Genomic DNA, 12,631 nt, shown 5'->3' with positions numbered 1-12,631 from the left:
GGCAAGAGGGAGAATGACATCATCAACTGGTACCAAAAGAGAATTTGGAAAGATTCCTGTGTAGAAGATACTAGCTGCTACTAGGAACAATAAGCCAGCAAGGCAACTAATGTCTATTTTCAATGGTTTGGTGCAGCTTCAGACACTAAATCAACAGGTGCCTGGGTGGATAGATACTTGGCCAAATAATCCCCAGCCCACCTCTTCTTGAGCTGAACCCAACATTGCATTCACGGTGCAACTTATGCAAAACTGATATGCAAAAAGTTATGCAGCAACAGTATGAAAATAAGCCCCATAGAAGTATAGAGGAAAGTTGCCACATTTCCAGATAGATCCCCATTCAGGATTCTGTCTGGAAGAATTCCACGGGATATGGTCCTGATAAGGAGGGTCCAGGAGAGATGGTTGATTTTCAAGGATGGTCACATGCAGGAAATAAAGTAACGGTGTGGAAGAATGTCTGCATGCATGAAAACAGAGCTCCCAGCAAAACTCAAGATGGAAAGCAGGTGGAAGAGGTGGAAGCAGGGAAGAATATAGAGAAACTACCTTAGCATGCACAGATGGGACCAGGAAAGCCAAAATCCACCTGGAGTTAAATCTGGTGAGGAATATGAAAAGCAAAACTAAAACCTACAGGTGTATCAGAAGCAAAAGGAAGACTAGGGAAAATATGGGCCAACAGCTAAATGGGGCAGGGGAATGGAGACAAAGGCCATGGACAAAGCTGAGTTACTCAATGCTTCTTCACCATGGCTTTTAGTGATGAGACTGGACTTTAGGAATCCCAGGACCCCGAGACCACTAGAAAGTCTGGAGCAAGGAAGGTGTACCCTTGGTGAAGGAGGATCACTTAGGGAACACTTACACAAACTGGACATACATGAGTCCATGGTGCTTGACTGGATGCACCCACTACTGGCTGCACCCACTACTGGCTGATGTTATTGCAAGTCCACTCTCAATTATCTTGGAAAGTTCACAGTAAGCAGGAGAGGTTTCTAAGGATTAGAAGAAAGCCAACATCACTCGTCTTCAAGAAGAAAGATCCAGAAAATACACATTAGTCAAACTTCCCTCCATCCCTGGGAAGGTGATGGAGCAAATAATGCTTGAAATCATGCTTGCCTTCTACAACGCGATGTCTAGCTTAGTGGATGAGGGGAGAATAGTGGATGATGTCTATCTTTACTTTAGCAAGGCTCCTGACAAGTCTCCGAAAACACCGTTATAGATAAACTGAAAAAGTACAGACTAGGTAAGTGGACAGTGAGACTGAAAAAATGGCTGAAGGGCCAAGCCCAAAGGGTTGTGATCAACAACACAAAGTCCAGTTGGTGGCCAGTTACTAGTGGCATACCCCAGGGGTCGATAGCGGGGCCAGTACTGTTTCACATCTTCATTAATGACCTTGATGATAGAACAGAATGTGCCTTCAATGAGTTTGCAGATGATACAAGACTGTGTGGATGCTTGATACACCAGATGGTTGTGCTGCTACTATTGAGCAGCACCTCAGACAGGAGAAATAGGCAAACAGGAGTCTCATAATGTTCAATAAAGGCAAATGCCAAATTCTGCACCCAGGGAGGAAAAAGCCCGTGGACCAGAAGAGGCTAGGGATCAGCCTGCTGGAAAGCAGCTTTGCTGCCCCAGCACTCCTGGTGGACACTAAAGTGACCATAAATCAGTAATCTGTTCTTGCAGCACAGGCAGCCAACAGCATGCTGGGTTGCAGTAGGAAGAGTGCTGTCAGCAGGTTGAGGGAGGTGTTCCTTCCTATGAAGAGAGGCTGAAAGAATTGTGACTGTTCTGCCTGGAGACAAAAAGCCTCAGGGGGTTCTCAGCAATGTGCAGAATGCTTAAACACTGGAACAGGTTTGTTGGTTGGAGAGATACTCAAAGCCCAAGTGGGCACAAGCCTGAGCAACCTGCTTTAGGTGACCATGTCTTAAGCAGGGAAGTTGGAGTAGATTATCTCCAGTGGTCCCTTCCAATATCAATAACTGTGTAGTCAAAGCACATGAAAAGGAACTAATTTGAGAAAGGCCATTCAAAAAAACAGGAGAGCTAATGCAACATTCCTACTTATGGTTTTCATTTTTATGACTTCTCACCTTTTTCAATAAATGTAATTTTTCTTCCTCTCCCTCTTTATAATATACATATAAACTATTCCCAGTGCACCATAAAGCTGGCGGGGTTTTTGCTGGTTTGTTTGTTTTAAAATAAACACCATTTATAGTCACATTGCAGATAACCAAAAAATGATTGAAAAAAGTAATGCATTTATTTATTGATAACTAGCTCTACGATTTACTGAGCACATTTTTAGAAATTCAAATGCATGTACTGCACTTGGCATATACAAATGATATGCATGATTACAACATCCTCTTCAAGACAAAAATAAAAATATGTAATCTTTCTTCAAATTCGTTCCCCAGTTTTTCCAATTCTAGAGGGAACAGCCACCATTAGTAATGAAAACTATCATTTGAAAAAAATAGAAAATCCTCTTTGCTATTCCTGGGAAGTGACAGTGTCAGGCTGGTCCTTAATTTCAGCCAAAACTTCTGGAATTCTTCCACCCTGCAGCTATCCACTTCATAGAGCAACTTAAAATTTTGAGTCTCTACCAGCAAATATATGCTATGTATTAAGCTGGTTTAATGACAACATTCCTTTGATATGTCCACTCCTCACTTGGTATCATTTTACAATGCTAGACTCTAGATTGATATAGAAACTGACAGCCTATATCTGTGCATCGGCCTTCCAGGAAAGTGGGGATCTTGAAGATGGAGATAGTTGAAGGGCTATTATGATTAACCTAACGCAAAAGTGAGAGGGAAAGGCAAAATAAAATACAGAAGCACAGTGAATTAGTTCTAAAATGCCTACTAATCATAGAAATAATACACACTGTACAGAGATTAAATTATCTTTCACTTATTTGTACAATATTTTTTCTTTTCGCCTGAATTTGTGGTCCTAGTATCTGCCCTGTTTTGGAAGGAATCTTTCTTCAGTAGAGCTGCATCTACATCTAGATGGAAACTCTAACTCAGCTCTCAGATTGGTGACTACACTATGTCTGAAGCACAAACTAATGACTGAGATGAGACAATAATCCCACAAAGCTGCACCCTTTCAAAACAGAGCAGGCATTATGACCACAAATTCAGATGAAAACAGTTTTGAAGGACTGCATTTGGTATTTCTAACTTGAAATGTGATCTGCTCTCTGATTTGTACTGTACCTCAAGCCTGTTTCTGTCCCGGAATTCTTCACACGAGAGATTCATACATAGAAGACTGATCTTAAAAACCTGCTAACAGGAACAACAAAAACTCTAAATAAACTAGCTTCTATTGTTAACTTTCTGGGACAGATTCAGATATTAGCTGATGGGGTCACCACAAATACTTGCATAGATGATCCCAGCTATACCTCTTTCTGAACTGAATGCTGCATTTATAGAGAAACACACAAAACTGAAAATGCAAAAGAACAGGCACAAAATCCTGTTGGTTCCCACAGCACATAAGCACTTGAAAATGGACGCAGTCTGCTCCATCTAGAAATTTTTAAAAATAAGCTGGAAGTATGCCTGAGCTAGTCCTCCTTCAGGCAAAATCCTCTGTATCATGTCTCTTGGAAACATAGGGATGCATTAGTGATACCAAAACCAATGCAATATTAACTGGTTCCAAGGGCTTTTATTTTTCCTTTATCAGCTGTTCAACAGTGAATAAAGTATACCAATGTGTAAAGGTAAGTACAAAAGTCAGTAAGTATGAAAAAGTTATCCTTTAGATTTAAGTGTAACAGTGAAGAAAGAACACAGAGAACAGTGGAAACTTACTTCTGAAAGACCTTGCTCTAACAGAACTCTACCAAAAATCCAGTTGTAATAAATCTGACAGTATCCAATTCTGTAGGTAAAGTCCATGAATGCAGTGCCTCAATGTCAATTTTGTATCAGCACATAATTGAAAGTCAGCCTTCATTATCACTGCTACTCCATGCGTCTTCATATGCTGGATTTAAGTGTTGTTGAGGCAGATTCTAAAGAAAATAAAAATTCTCTTAGTAGTTTGCCTAATTAAAAACAGTAAAATCAAATGAGGGCAATGCTAAAGGCATTTCTTAAATTACTATATGTAGACAAACTATTGTGTCTCTCATGGGTACTGGATTTTTTTTTAACCACTACTTGGCCATTCTGCTGATTAAAGACAGCCTAAATTATGAAAAGCACTAGTACTCTATTTAATTCTATTTAAAAAATACCTGGATCTCTGACTTGAAGCTTTACAAGTGTCTGGTATAAAATGGAGCAGATAGATGTTATTGTGTTTGTTCCAAGTCATTGGTTTTAAGTCTTTATTTCCCTGAGCACTACTGTCTCAAGAAGTAGTCCTGGCCTCTACCCACATCCAATAACTGTTTCTCACCTCAGCCCCCATAGGGTCAAGCTAAAGGGTTTGTGCAGCTACACAGTGCCCTGAATCACAGTTCTGACTTGGTGTAAAATTTTTTTCTTGTTCACTTCTATCCTGCGTTTGGATTCTGGTCTTACAGGCACTCAAATGGCTGTTCTAGCACATGAGATGGAGCAGGAACTAGAGGCCACTAGACAGCAGAACTGCTTCTTTCAGTGCTCATCTACAACAGTTGCAAACAACAGCTGTAGCTTAACAGATTTTAAAACAATGGCACATATTATATACATCCACCATGTCAATTTTAAAGGGGCAGTTCTAATCAGGGCTGGCTAAATAATCTTGTTGCTGTAGGTTTGGTTTTGGTTTTCAGACTAATAAAAAACAATTCACACACAACAAAATTCTCAGTTACAGCATGAAAGTTCATTTCAGGTCAACTGAAGACCTTTTGGGTTTAGGGTATCCAAGCTTTGCAACTACTTTTTTCTTTGCTGAAATGTAGTATAGTTTTCAAATAAGCTGTTTTACAAAGTAAAGATTACAGAAGTTTTATGCTCCTTATCATTTCCCCATCCAAAATGCAGTACTTCAGAAATTTTAAAAAGTAGAATTTTTGTATGCTATGAGCCAAAACATTAATATATCTTGGGTTTTTAACATTAATGCAGGTTGCCAGACTGATCCTGTGAATGGTTTCAGTTCTTTAAAATCTAGAATATCTCCCCCCTCAAACTGCTCACTGAAATTTTTATTGCCCAGCTCTTACACTAAGAGAGAGAAAGCAGTCTCTTGGAAAACAGTGTCACACATGATCTTCCCTGTAATAGCCTGAACATCTTGCCTCAGACACTAAAATAAGCCTGTTTAGAATCTTCTTTATTATGTTTTTGCATCAAAAATATTTGGGTATGAAGTGTGGCATCCCTAATCTTACTGTTTAATACACAGTATATTCTTAAACAATTTAAAATACAATGTTTGACACCTTTCCAATTCCAGAATAGCATAAAGTACAGAAAACAGTATGGAAATTAAGGAAGCTAAGACAGCTTGAAAGACTGATAGCTAAATGACAAATACTACTTTTAATTAAGTGAGAAGCTAGAAGTCTGCAAAAGATTTTACTAAACTATGAAAGAAAGTGTCCTCTCAAAACCCCACAACAATCAAAATACTGCACAGAAACAATAGGCAATTCTCCTAATTAGGAATCGTTACAGATTCTTATAATAAAACACATACTTCATATTTAATTTCACATGCACACCAAGTGAACAGCCATAAAAAGTATAGTTCAAATGCACAAATTCATTACCTTTTCAGAAACATTATCGGGAAGTGGCTCTTGAAGAGCCGGTATCCATGCAAGGATATTGCAGTCTTTGCTACCACTATAAAGTTCCTTTAAAAAAGCAAGCAAAAGTTACTTTTACACAAATCTAATGAATAGTGATGTTGATGAAAAAAGTTAATGAAATATTTATTTAAAAATAAAGACAAATAACAATTTCTAATTTGTACTATAATCTTGATAAACGGTATTTTAAATAAGAGAAAACAAAATTAGTAACTTTTTGTATTTTTCCCAGATTGCTCACCAAAACAACACTACCCACATTTGAATGAACTTCACTTCTTAAATGCACTTTTCTTCCCTCTCTCATTTCTCCTAAAGAGACACCTATTTTAACAGTTAGGAAACTTAAAAGACGATGTATGTTCAATGGAGAAGTAAGGAAAAAAAAAAAAAACACAAAAGATTTAAATAATATAATTAAAAAACATTAATAAACTCAAAAGCATCTAGTAATACACATTAGAAGAGTGCATAAGTATGGAACAAAGAAGTATTAAGTAAACGCAGTTACAGTATGCCTAGGGAAGGAAAAGAACAGATAAAGAACAATTTGAAGCCTGTATCCTGTTGGGAAGGGAGAGATCAGAAAGACCAATTTATTATTTTTAATATAAATAACTCTGTTATGGTAATGACTAAGGACTGAGATCCCATTGTGAGAGGCACCCTGCAAACACATGGAAGCAAACAGTCTCTATACCAAACAGCTAACAGTCAAACATAGCTTAGTTTTCCTAGCTCTTTATTAAAGGAAATAGACTGCTCTGTCACTTTAAACTGAGGAAATACCGCACCATCTTTTCAGTAAATTTTGCACTAATAATGCTTCTATTTTCTGAAGTGCTAATTAAGCACACACACATGAAGATATTCTCATATGCTTTCATTCTTGAATCATCCCCCTGCATATTATATGTCTGACAACACTTGAGTATTGACATGCATTTAAATTGACTGAGTGAAAAATATAAAGCATTTTTTCTGTATTCAGGCTGACAGTACGAAAGCCTTGCTTTAAGTGTGTTAGGTTTTACACTTAAACTAGCAACTCTGTGCACGTATGCACACTATTAATACATTGATTCAACAAAATTCAACAAGTTCAAGAAACTATAAAGTTCTGTCTTCACAGAAGGTCTCCTATATTATGCAGATTTAATTCTAGAACTGCATGAACTACACTGACAGTGCAGGAACTTAATGCCTAATTCCTATAAACACCCATTTATGTGGGTAATCAAGAGAGCTGACCTACTCACTTTTGAAAAACTGGTCCCATGCATGAAGTTATTAATGCATAAACCACATACAAGATCAGAATTTATATTTTTAGGAAAGAGAAATATCCTACTTATCTTGCTTAAAAGACGACAGGTCAAAGTTACACCAAGGTATAGGTCAAATCCCAGTTTATCCTGCCAGCAGTACTCCACTCTGGCATCCTGTCTTTGACAGGATACAGAATACCACTAGAATGTTAAAAGCCTCTTCCCAAGCCAAAACGTCTCCTTGTGAACAATGTCACAGTGACATCAGGATACTTCCACCTAATCTTTCATACCACTTGTCTCACTTTCCGATCCTGGCATTGCAAGATCTTCAGTCAATAACCACTGCACTGAGTAATACAATTAATTACTATAAGCCGAAATGGTGACTCATACCTTAAATCAGTCAAAAGAGCCAGTGAGCTTCATTCACGTTTATAGTACAATATAGGACATACACCTGTATTGTACTACAAACATGCTCCATGCATGCTTATGGTACAATATACAGAAATATGCTCTAAGACTCTGAGGAAAGATTATAAGTGAAACCTAATTTAACTGTCAGTTGTCTTAATTTATTAGCCTACCACTGGATTTGCCAAATACCTTTGCAGATGTCACTGGCATTTCTTGAACAACAGGAGTAGCTATAATTTAAAGCAAAATTGTTTTCTGATGCATACCTAATATTTTATGACATATTATTCGTACGAGAAACATAGGTTTTGTTTGTTTACTTAAATTATTTCAAGCAGCTAATATGGCAAAATGGTATCTAGCATATTAGATACAATACTAAACATCATCTAAGAGATTGCACAATGAAGATTTACTTTTCCACACCACCCTTGAAATTACTGACCTCCTATTAAATTAACGGCTCTTTATTAAAGGGCCAAATTCTGCAGTTCTTATTACTCAAGCAGACTAACTTTTTATTAACTTTACGGAGATACTTATGTAATAACACTTCAGGCCAACAATAATATAGTGGATTTTATGGCTCTATTCCCAAGATCTCAAAAGGCATATTATACGCAGATTAAATAAATCTCACACCACTCTCTGGAGACAGCTCCACACAATATCTCAAACAGAAAAGGTATTTCACACAAGCCTGCTAATTAATTTGGACATCATAAGAACAGATAAAGACTAATATCATTGGACTGCAAACAGCTAGTTGCTTCAGTGATCATATTTGATTATATAGTTCTGGGCAAACAGAAGCTGCTTTTCATTTCAAATAGATAATTGGTGCAAAGTTAAAGTTCCTTTTAGACCCTATTCCACTTATGAGGTGAAACAAAGATAGTGATTAAAAATACAGTTAATGAACAGAAAGAACATGAGGGACTGGCAGCAACCAGTATCAATGAGAAGTTTTGAACACAGAAAAAAATAGTAAGAAAAAATCCAAGTACCAGGTTTGGGAGTGGGTAGGACAAAAATCACTCAGCAGTGTTAAAGACAGCAGAAAGAGTTTAGAAGACTATTAATATGAAGAAAATTCTTAACAGTGACAGACTCACTACTAGATGGAAACTATGCAGAAAAGATGAGGACCTTCTTTCATGTGAAGATAATTTCAAGTGTGCTAATAGGTAAGAAAAATGTTAGAAAGCCACCTGCTAGACATATCCCGTGTAACATGCTCTAGAAGAACCTGCTTTAGCAGGGGGGCTGGACTCAATCTCCCAAGGTCCCTTCCAACCCTTGTGATTCTGTGATTTCACCAGTAGATGCATGACTTACATCAGAGAGACTTAGAAGAGTTGTCTAAGAAAACTTCTGGCTTGCTTAAGTTAATTATTGAGATACTACAAATCTGAAAGTAAGCTAATATGACATTCAAAAAAAAAAGAAAAAAGTGGAATGATACAGATACAAATGAGCTAACTGACATTTCCTTAATCCTAAACAAGACAATGGAAAAGGTGATTAACTCTACGGTAACTGAATTGTTTAAGATACAGGAATATAAACAACAGCAGTCAACAGTTTGCAACAATGCAGGTTTTGTCAAGAAAAACAGACTTTATTTATATATAGTAACTGAAATGGAAATGCATAGCTATGAATAATTTTGTATCACATTGATTTAATATTGCTTGCATGAGTAAAATAAACCAGGTAACTAAATTCTACAAATGACTGCATTCTCAGAAAACGAGTTTTAACTAGGAAATCATAATTTCTACTGTAATTATATGAAGACTTGTAGATGTCTGTAGATGAATCTACTTAATTGTCTCAAGACAGAACGAGCTATTTGGAAGTCTAGGTGTGAACACAAAGTAACTCTGACTACTTTTGGTGTTGACACGCTGATTATTGTAATCTTATTCCATCAGACTAACAATTTAATACAACTAAAAGTAGAGTATTTAAAGAAAAAGAAAAATCCAATCACACTTCTAGACTATAGAACTGAACTCTGGAAAAGGGGGATCTGAAAGAGAATCAGGAATCACAACAGATAGACAAATGAAGTTGTTGCCAGTGTAAACCTACAGCTGTAGAGACTAATGCAGCTCTTGTGTGCATTCTCACACACAAGCGTTCCTTTTCTAAAGATCTTAAAAGTCAAGGTAGAGACTTTTTATAAAGAGATATGCATTTCCAGGGCTGGAAGACATGATTTACAGTGAGACTTAGTGAGCCTCATCTCTTCAGCTCAAAGAAGACCAATAAATACACTAGCACTTTTGTCGGGAAACTATTCTTAAAAACTAATTAAAAACTAACTTAAAAACAAGAACAGTCCAGAAAAGATGCAGCTCAGCTATTATGTGAGTATTCCACCTCTCGGTGCATCTCATTGCCTCTTCATGCCAGAACTGTTTTCCAGGTCTAGCAAGGCTTATTAGCTTGGGCTCTACTGCCTCAATTGGTGACGTGTCCAAAACTTTCAGCAAAGTCCATCCCAGTGATAGGGAAACATGGTTTCAGACAAAGTTACTGGACTCAAAGCAAGAGCTACCAGATTCACTTCTATGATGTATTCTGTGAGAGCTTATGAAAACATATCCACATGCCCCAAATATTTCTGCCTGATATTTCAGAAACAAAAGACAAGAAAGGAGGAGCTGGAACATGAAGGTCAATCCTCAGCACCTGAGGGCAACTATATTAACAGCCTTAAAAAACATACTAACACCCACTCTGCTCTTGCCATACCACAAGCCCTAAGAACAATCTGCGGCAAAGCATCTCATAATAAATTAAGCTTTGTTACCCTTAAGACTTTTATTATGAGACAAAAATATACCAGGGGGGAGAGGAAAAGAAAAAAAAAAAAGGCAGAGGAAGAGGTAAAAAAAGGCTGTCAGCACCATGAATCCCTGTAACGCCATGGTATTTCTTAGGTGAAACGTTCTCAGGTTTAATTTAAGCAGCTCATCATGTTCTTAACACTTCATCCAAATTGTTCATAGATCCAGTGACTGGTATAACTACAGGCATTTGAGCAAGATTACCTTAGCAAGGTACTTGAGAGGTTTCTCAGTACTGACAGCAACACTAAAGCACTTCACGTAAATGCACTTCACATTCATTCTTACTGTGATCAATCTTAGGCATATCCTCCTCAAGTCTTACAGAAAACAGCAAAAGCCTTAATACATACAATTTATTAATGACAATATAAGCCAAATAATTACTGTAGGTATATTGAAAAGCTAACTATGTGAGACGAAATGAATAGTGGAAGGAATCCAATATAGAAAGGCCTGCCCCAAGAAACTGATCAAACTTTTCTTGCTTGACACTTATGTCATATGTCAAGATCTTTGATTAAAGCACATGCCTGTAAAGTTAGCACATTTTGTGCAAATGGTTCGGCAATCTGCATAAATATTCCAGGTTGTCTGGAATATTGTTTGTACTTTACTTACCTGAAAATTACATTGAAACACACAGCAGTTGACAGTACTATAATGCCCTCTAAGCATAGTTATCAGTTCTCCTGTGAAAATTGTATAAACAGCAATGGTACCACCATACGGTACAAAGGCAAACTCTGGATTACAGCCACAAGAGATGGTGAATTTGAGCCCTTTTCTACTTTCATTATAGACTTTCCCATAATTCACCTGTAAAATGAAGGATTATGCAGTTAGCTATTAATGAAAACTACAGGAAATAACTTTCATGTAAAAGAACAATTTAATTTCATCTTTAATACCCAATAAAATTAATTTTAAGCTTTCCAACGTTAATACAACTTTCAAGACTTCCAGTTACAGATGTCTATCAAGAGAATCATTCTTCTGTTCATTAAAGTTCACTCACCTTTATAGCAACTTTAAGAAAGGGAAGGAAAGATATGCCTAGAAATCAGCAGTTCCACACTTAGAAATAGAATTTGCACAGGCTGTTGCATGCCAGACCTACCCAGAGCACCTAAACAATCACTGAAATTGGAAGTGGTTCAGGAATTAGTGCCTTAAACATTTTCCCAGAGTATCAAACATAATCATTTTCTCTCAGGTATTGCAACTATTGAAAGAACACCTTATGCACAATAGTATGCGGTTATAAATCATATAATAGTTTGGGTTGGAAGGGACCTTTAAAGGTCACCTAGTCCACCCTCCCCTGCAATGAGCAGAGGGCATTTTCAAACAGGTCAGGTTGCTCAGAGCCCTGTCCAACCTGACCTTGACTGTTTCCAGGGATGGGGCATCTGCCACCTCTCTGGGCAACCCATTCCAGTGTTTCACCACCCTCATGGTCCAAAAATTCTTCCTTGTATCTAGTCTAAATCTACCCGCTTTTAGCTTAAAACCATTACCCCTTGTCCTGTTGCTACAGTACCTGCTAAAAAATCTGCCCCCATCTTTCTTACAAGCCCCCTTTAAGTACTGAAAGGCCACAATCAGGTCTCCTTGCAGCCTTCTCTTGTCCAGGCTGAAAAACCCCAACTCCCTCAGCCTTTCCTCACAGGAGAGGTGCTCCAGCCCTCTCATCATCTTTGCGGCTCCAACAGTTCCACGTCTCTCCTGTGCTGAGGACCCCAGAGCTGGATGCAGGGCTGCAGGTGGGGCCTCGCCAGAGCAGAGCAGGGAGGCAGAAAGTGTTGATACTGTGGGTTGCCCTGACCCAGGTGCAGGACCTTGCACTTGACCTTGCTGAACCTCCTGAGGCTCACATGGGCCCACTTCTCCAACTTGTCCAGGACCCTCTGGATGGCATCCCATCCCCCAGGTGTGTCAACTGCACCACTCATCTTGGTGTCATCTGGACACTTGCTGAGGGTGCACTCAATCCCACTGTCTGTGTCAGTGATATTAAATAGTACTGGTCCCAATACTCCAAGGTTTTAGTCCACAGATTAAGAAAAATTGATCTACATTACCTTTTATATTCTAACTGCCCTTTGTTTATCAGAGTTGACTGATGTTACAGGAAACTACATTTCTGAAGTGTACATGCCAGTAGGATGGCAAAGAACAGAAGCATCAGCTTAGACAACGCAAGAACTAGCCCTAAGGATTTGTCAGCGTCATCCCTTGGTTCAGGGACGAAGGAACAGAGGAAACATCTG

At 38.1% G+C, this 12,631-nt stretch overlaps 1 protein-coding gene across 5 annotated transcripts in view; it reads right to left on the bottom strand.

Moving 5' to 3' along the window:
• The window catches only part of ERCC8 (ERCC excision repair 8, CSA ubiquitin ligase complex subunit), a 41,575-nt gene that overhangs the window by 11,047 nt on the left and 17,897 nt on the right, over window positions 1-12,631 (bottom strand). For 3 of the 5 annotated variants that reach the window (XR_004842322.1, XR_004842321.1, XR_004842323.1), the window contains exons 9-11: window positions 10,980-11,177; window positions 5,771-5,857; window positions 3,267-4,075 (exon numbers count right to left, since the gene is read on the bottom strand). Coding sequence is in view for 1 of the 5 variants with exons in the window: in XM_009641131.2 (XP_009639426.1) it covers window positions 4,007-4,075; window positions 5,771-5,857; window positions 10,980-11,177 (354 nt within the window). In the remaining 4 variants the exon portion in view is untranslated. Of the gene's footprint in view, window positions 1-2,525; window positions 4,076-5,770; window positions 5,858-10,979; window positions 11,178-12,631 lie in introns of those variants that run through there. The other 2 variants (XR_004842324.1, XM_009641131.2) reach the window with 2 other exon arrangements.

The sequence above is a fragment of the Egretta garzetta genome, unplaced genomic scaffold (genome assembly GCF_000687185.1).
Source record: "Egretta garzetta isolate BGI_Z169 unplaced genomic scaffold, ASM68718v1 scaffold136, whole genome shotgun sequence".
NCBI classification, from domain to species: Eukaryota; Metazoa; Chordata; class Aves; order Pelecaniformes; family Ardeidae; genus Egretta; species Egretta garzetta.
This window is presented reverse-complemented; position numbering and strand designations above follow the sequence as displayed.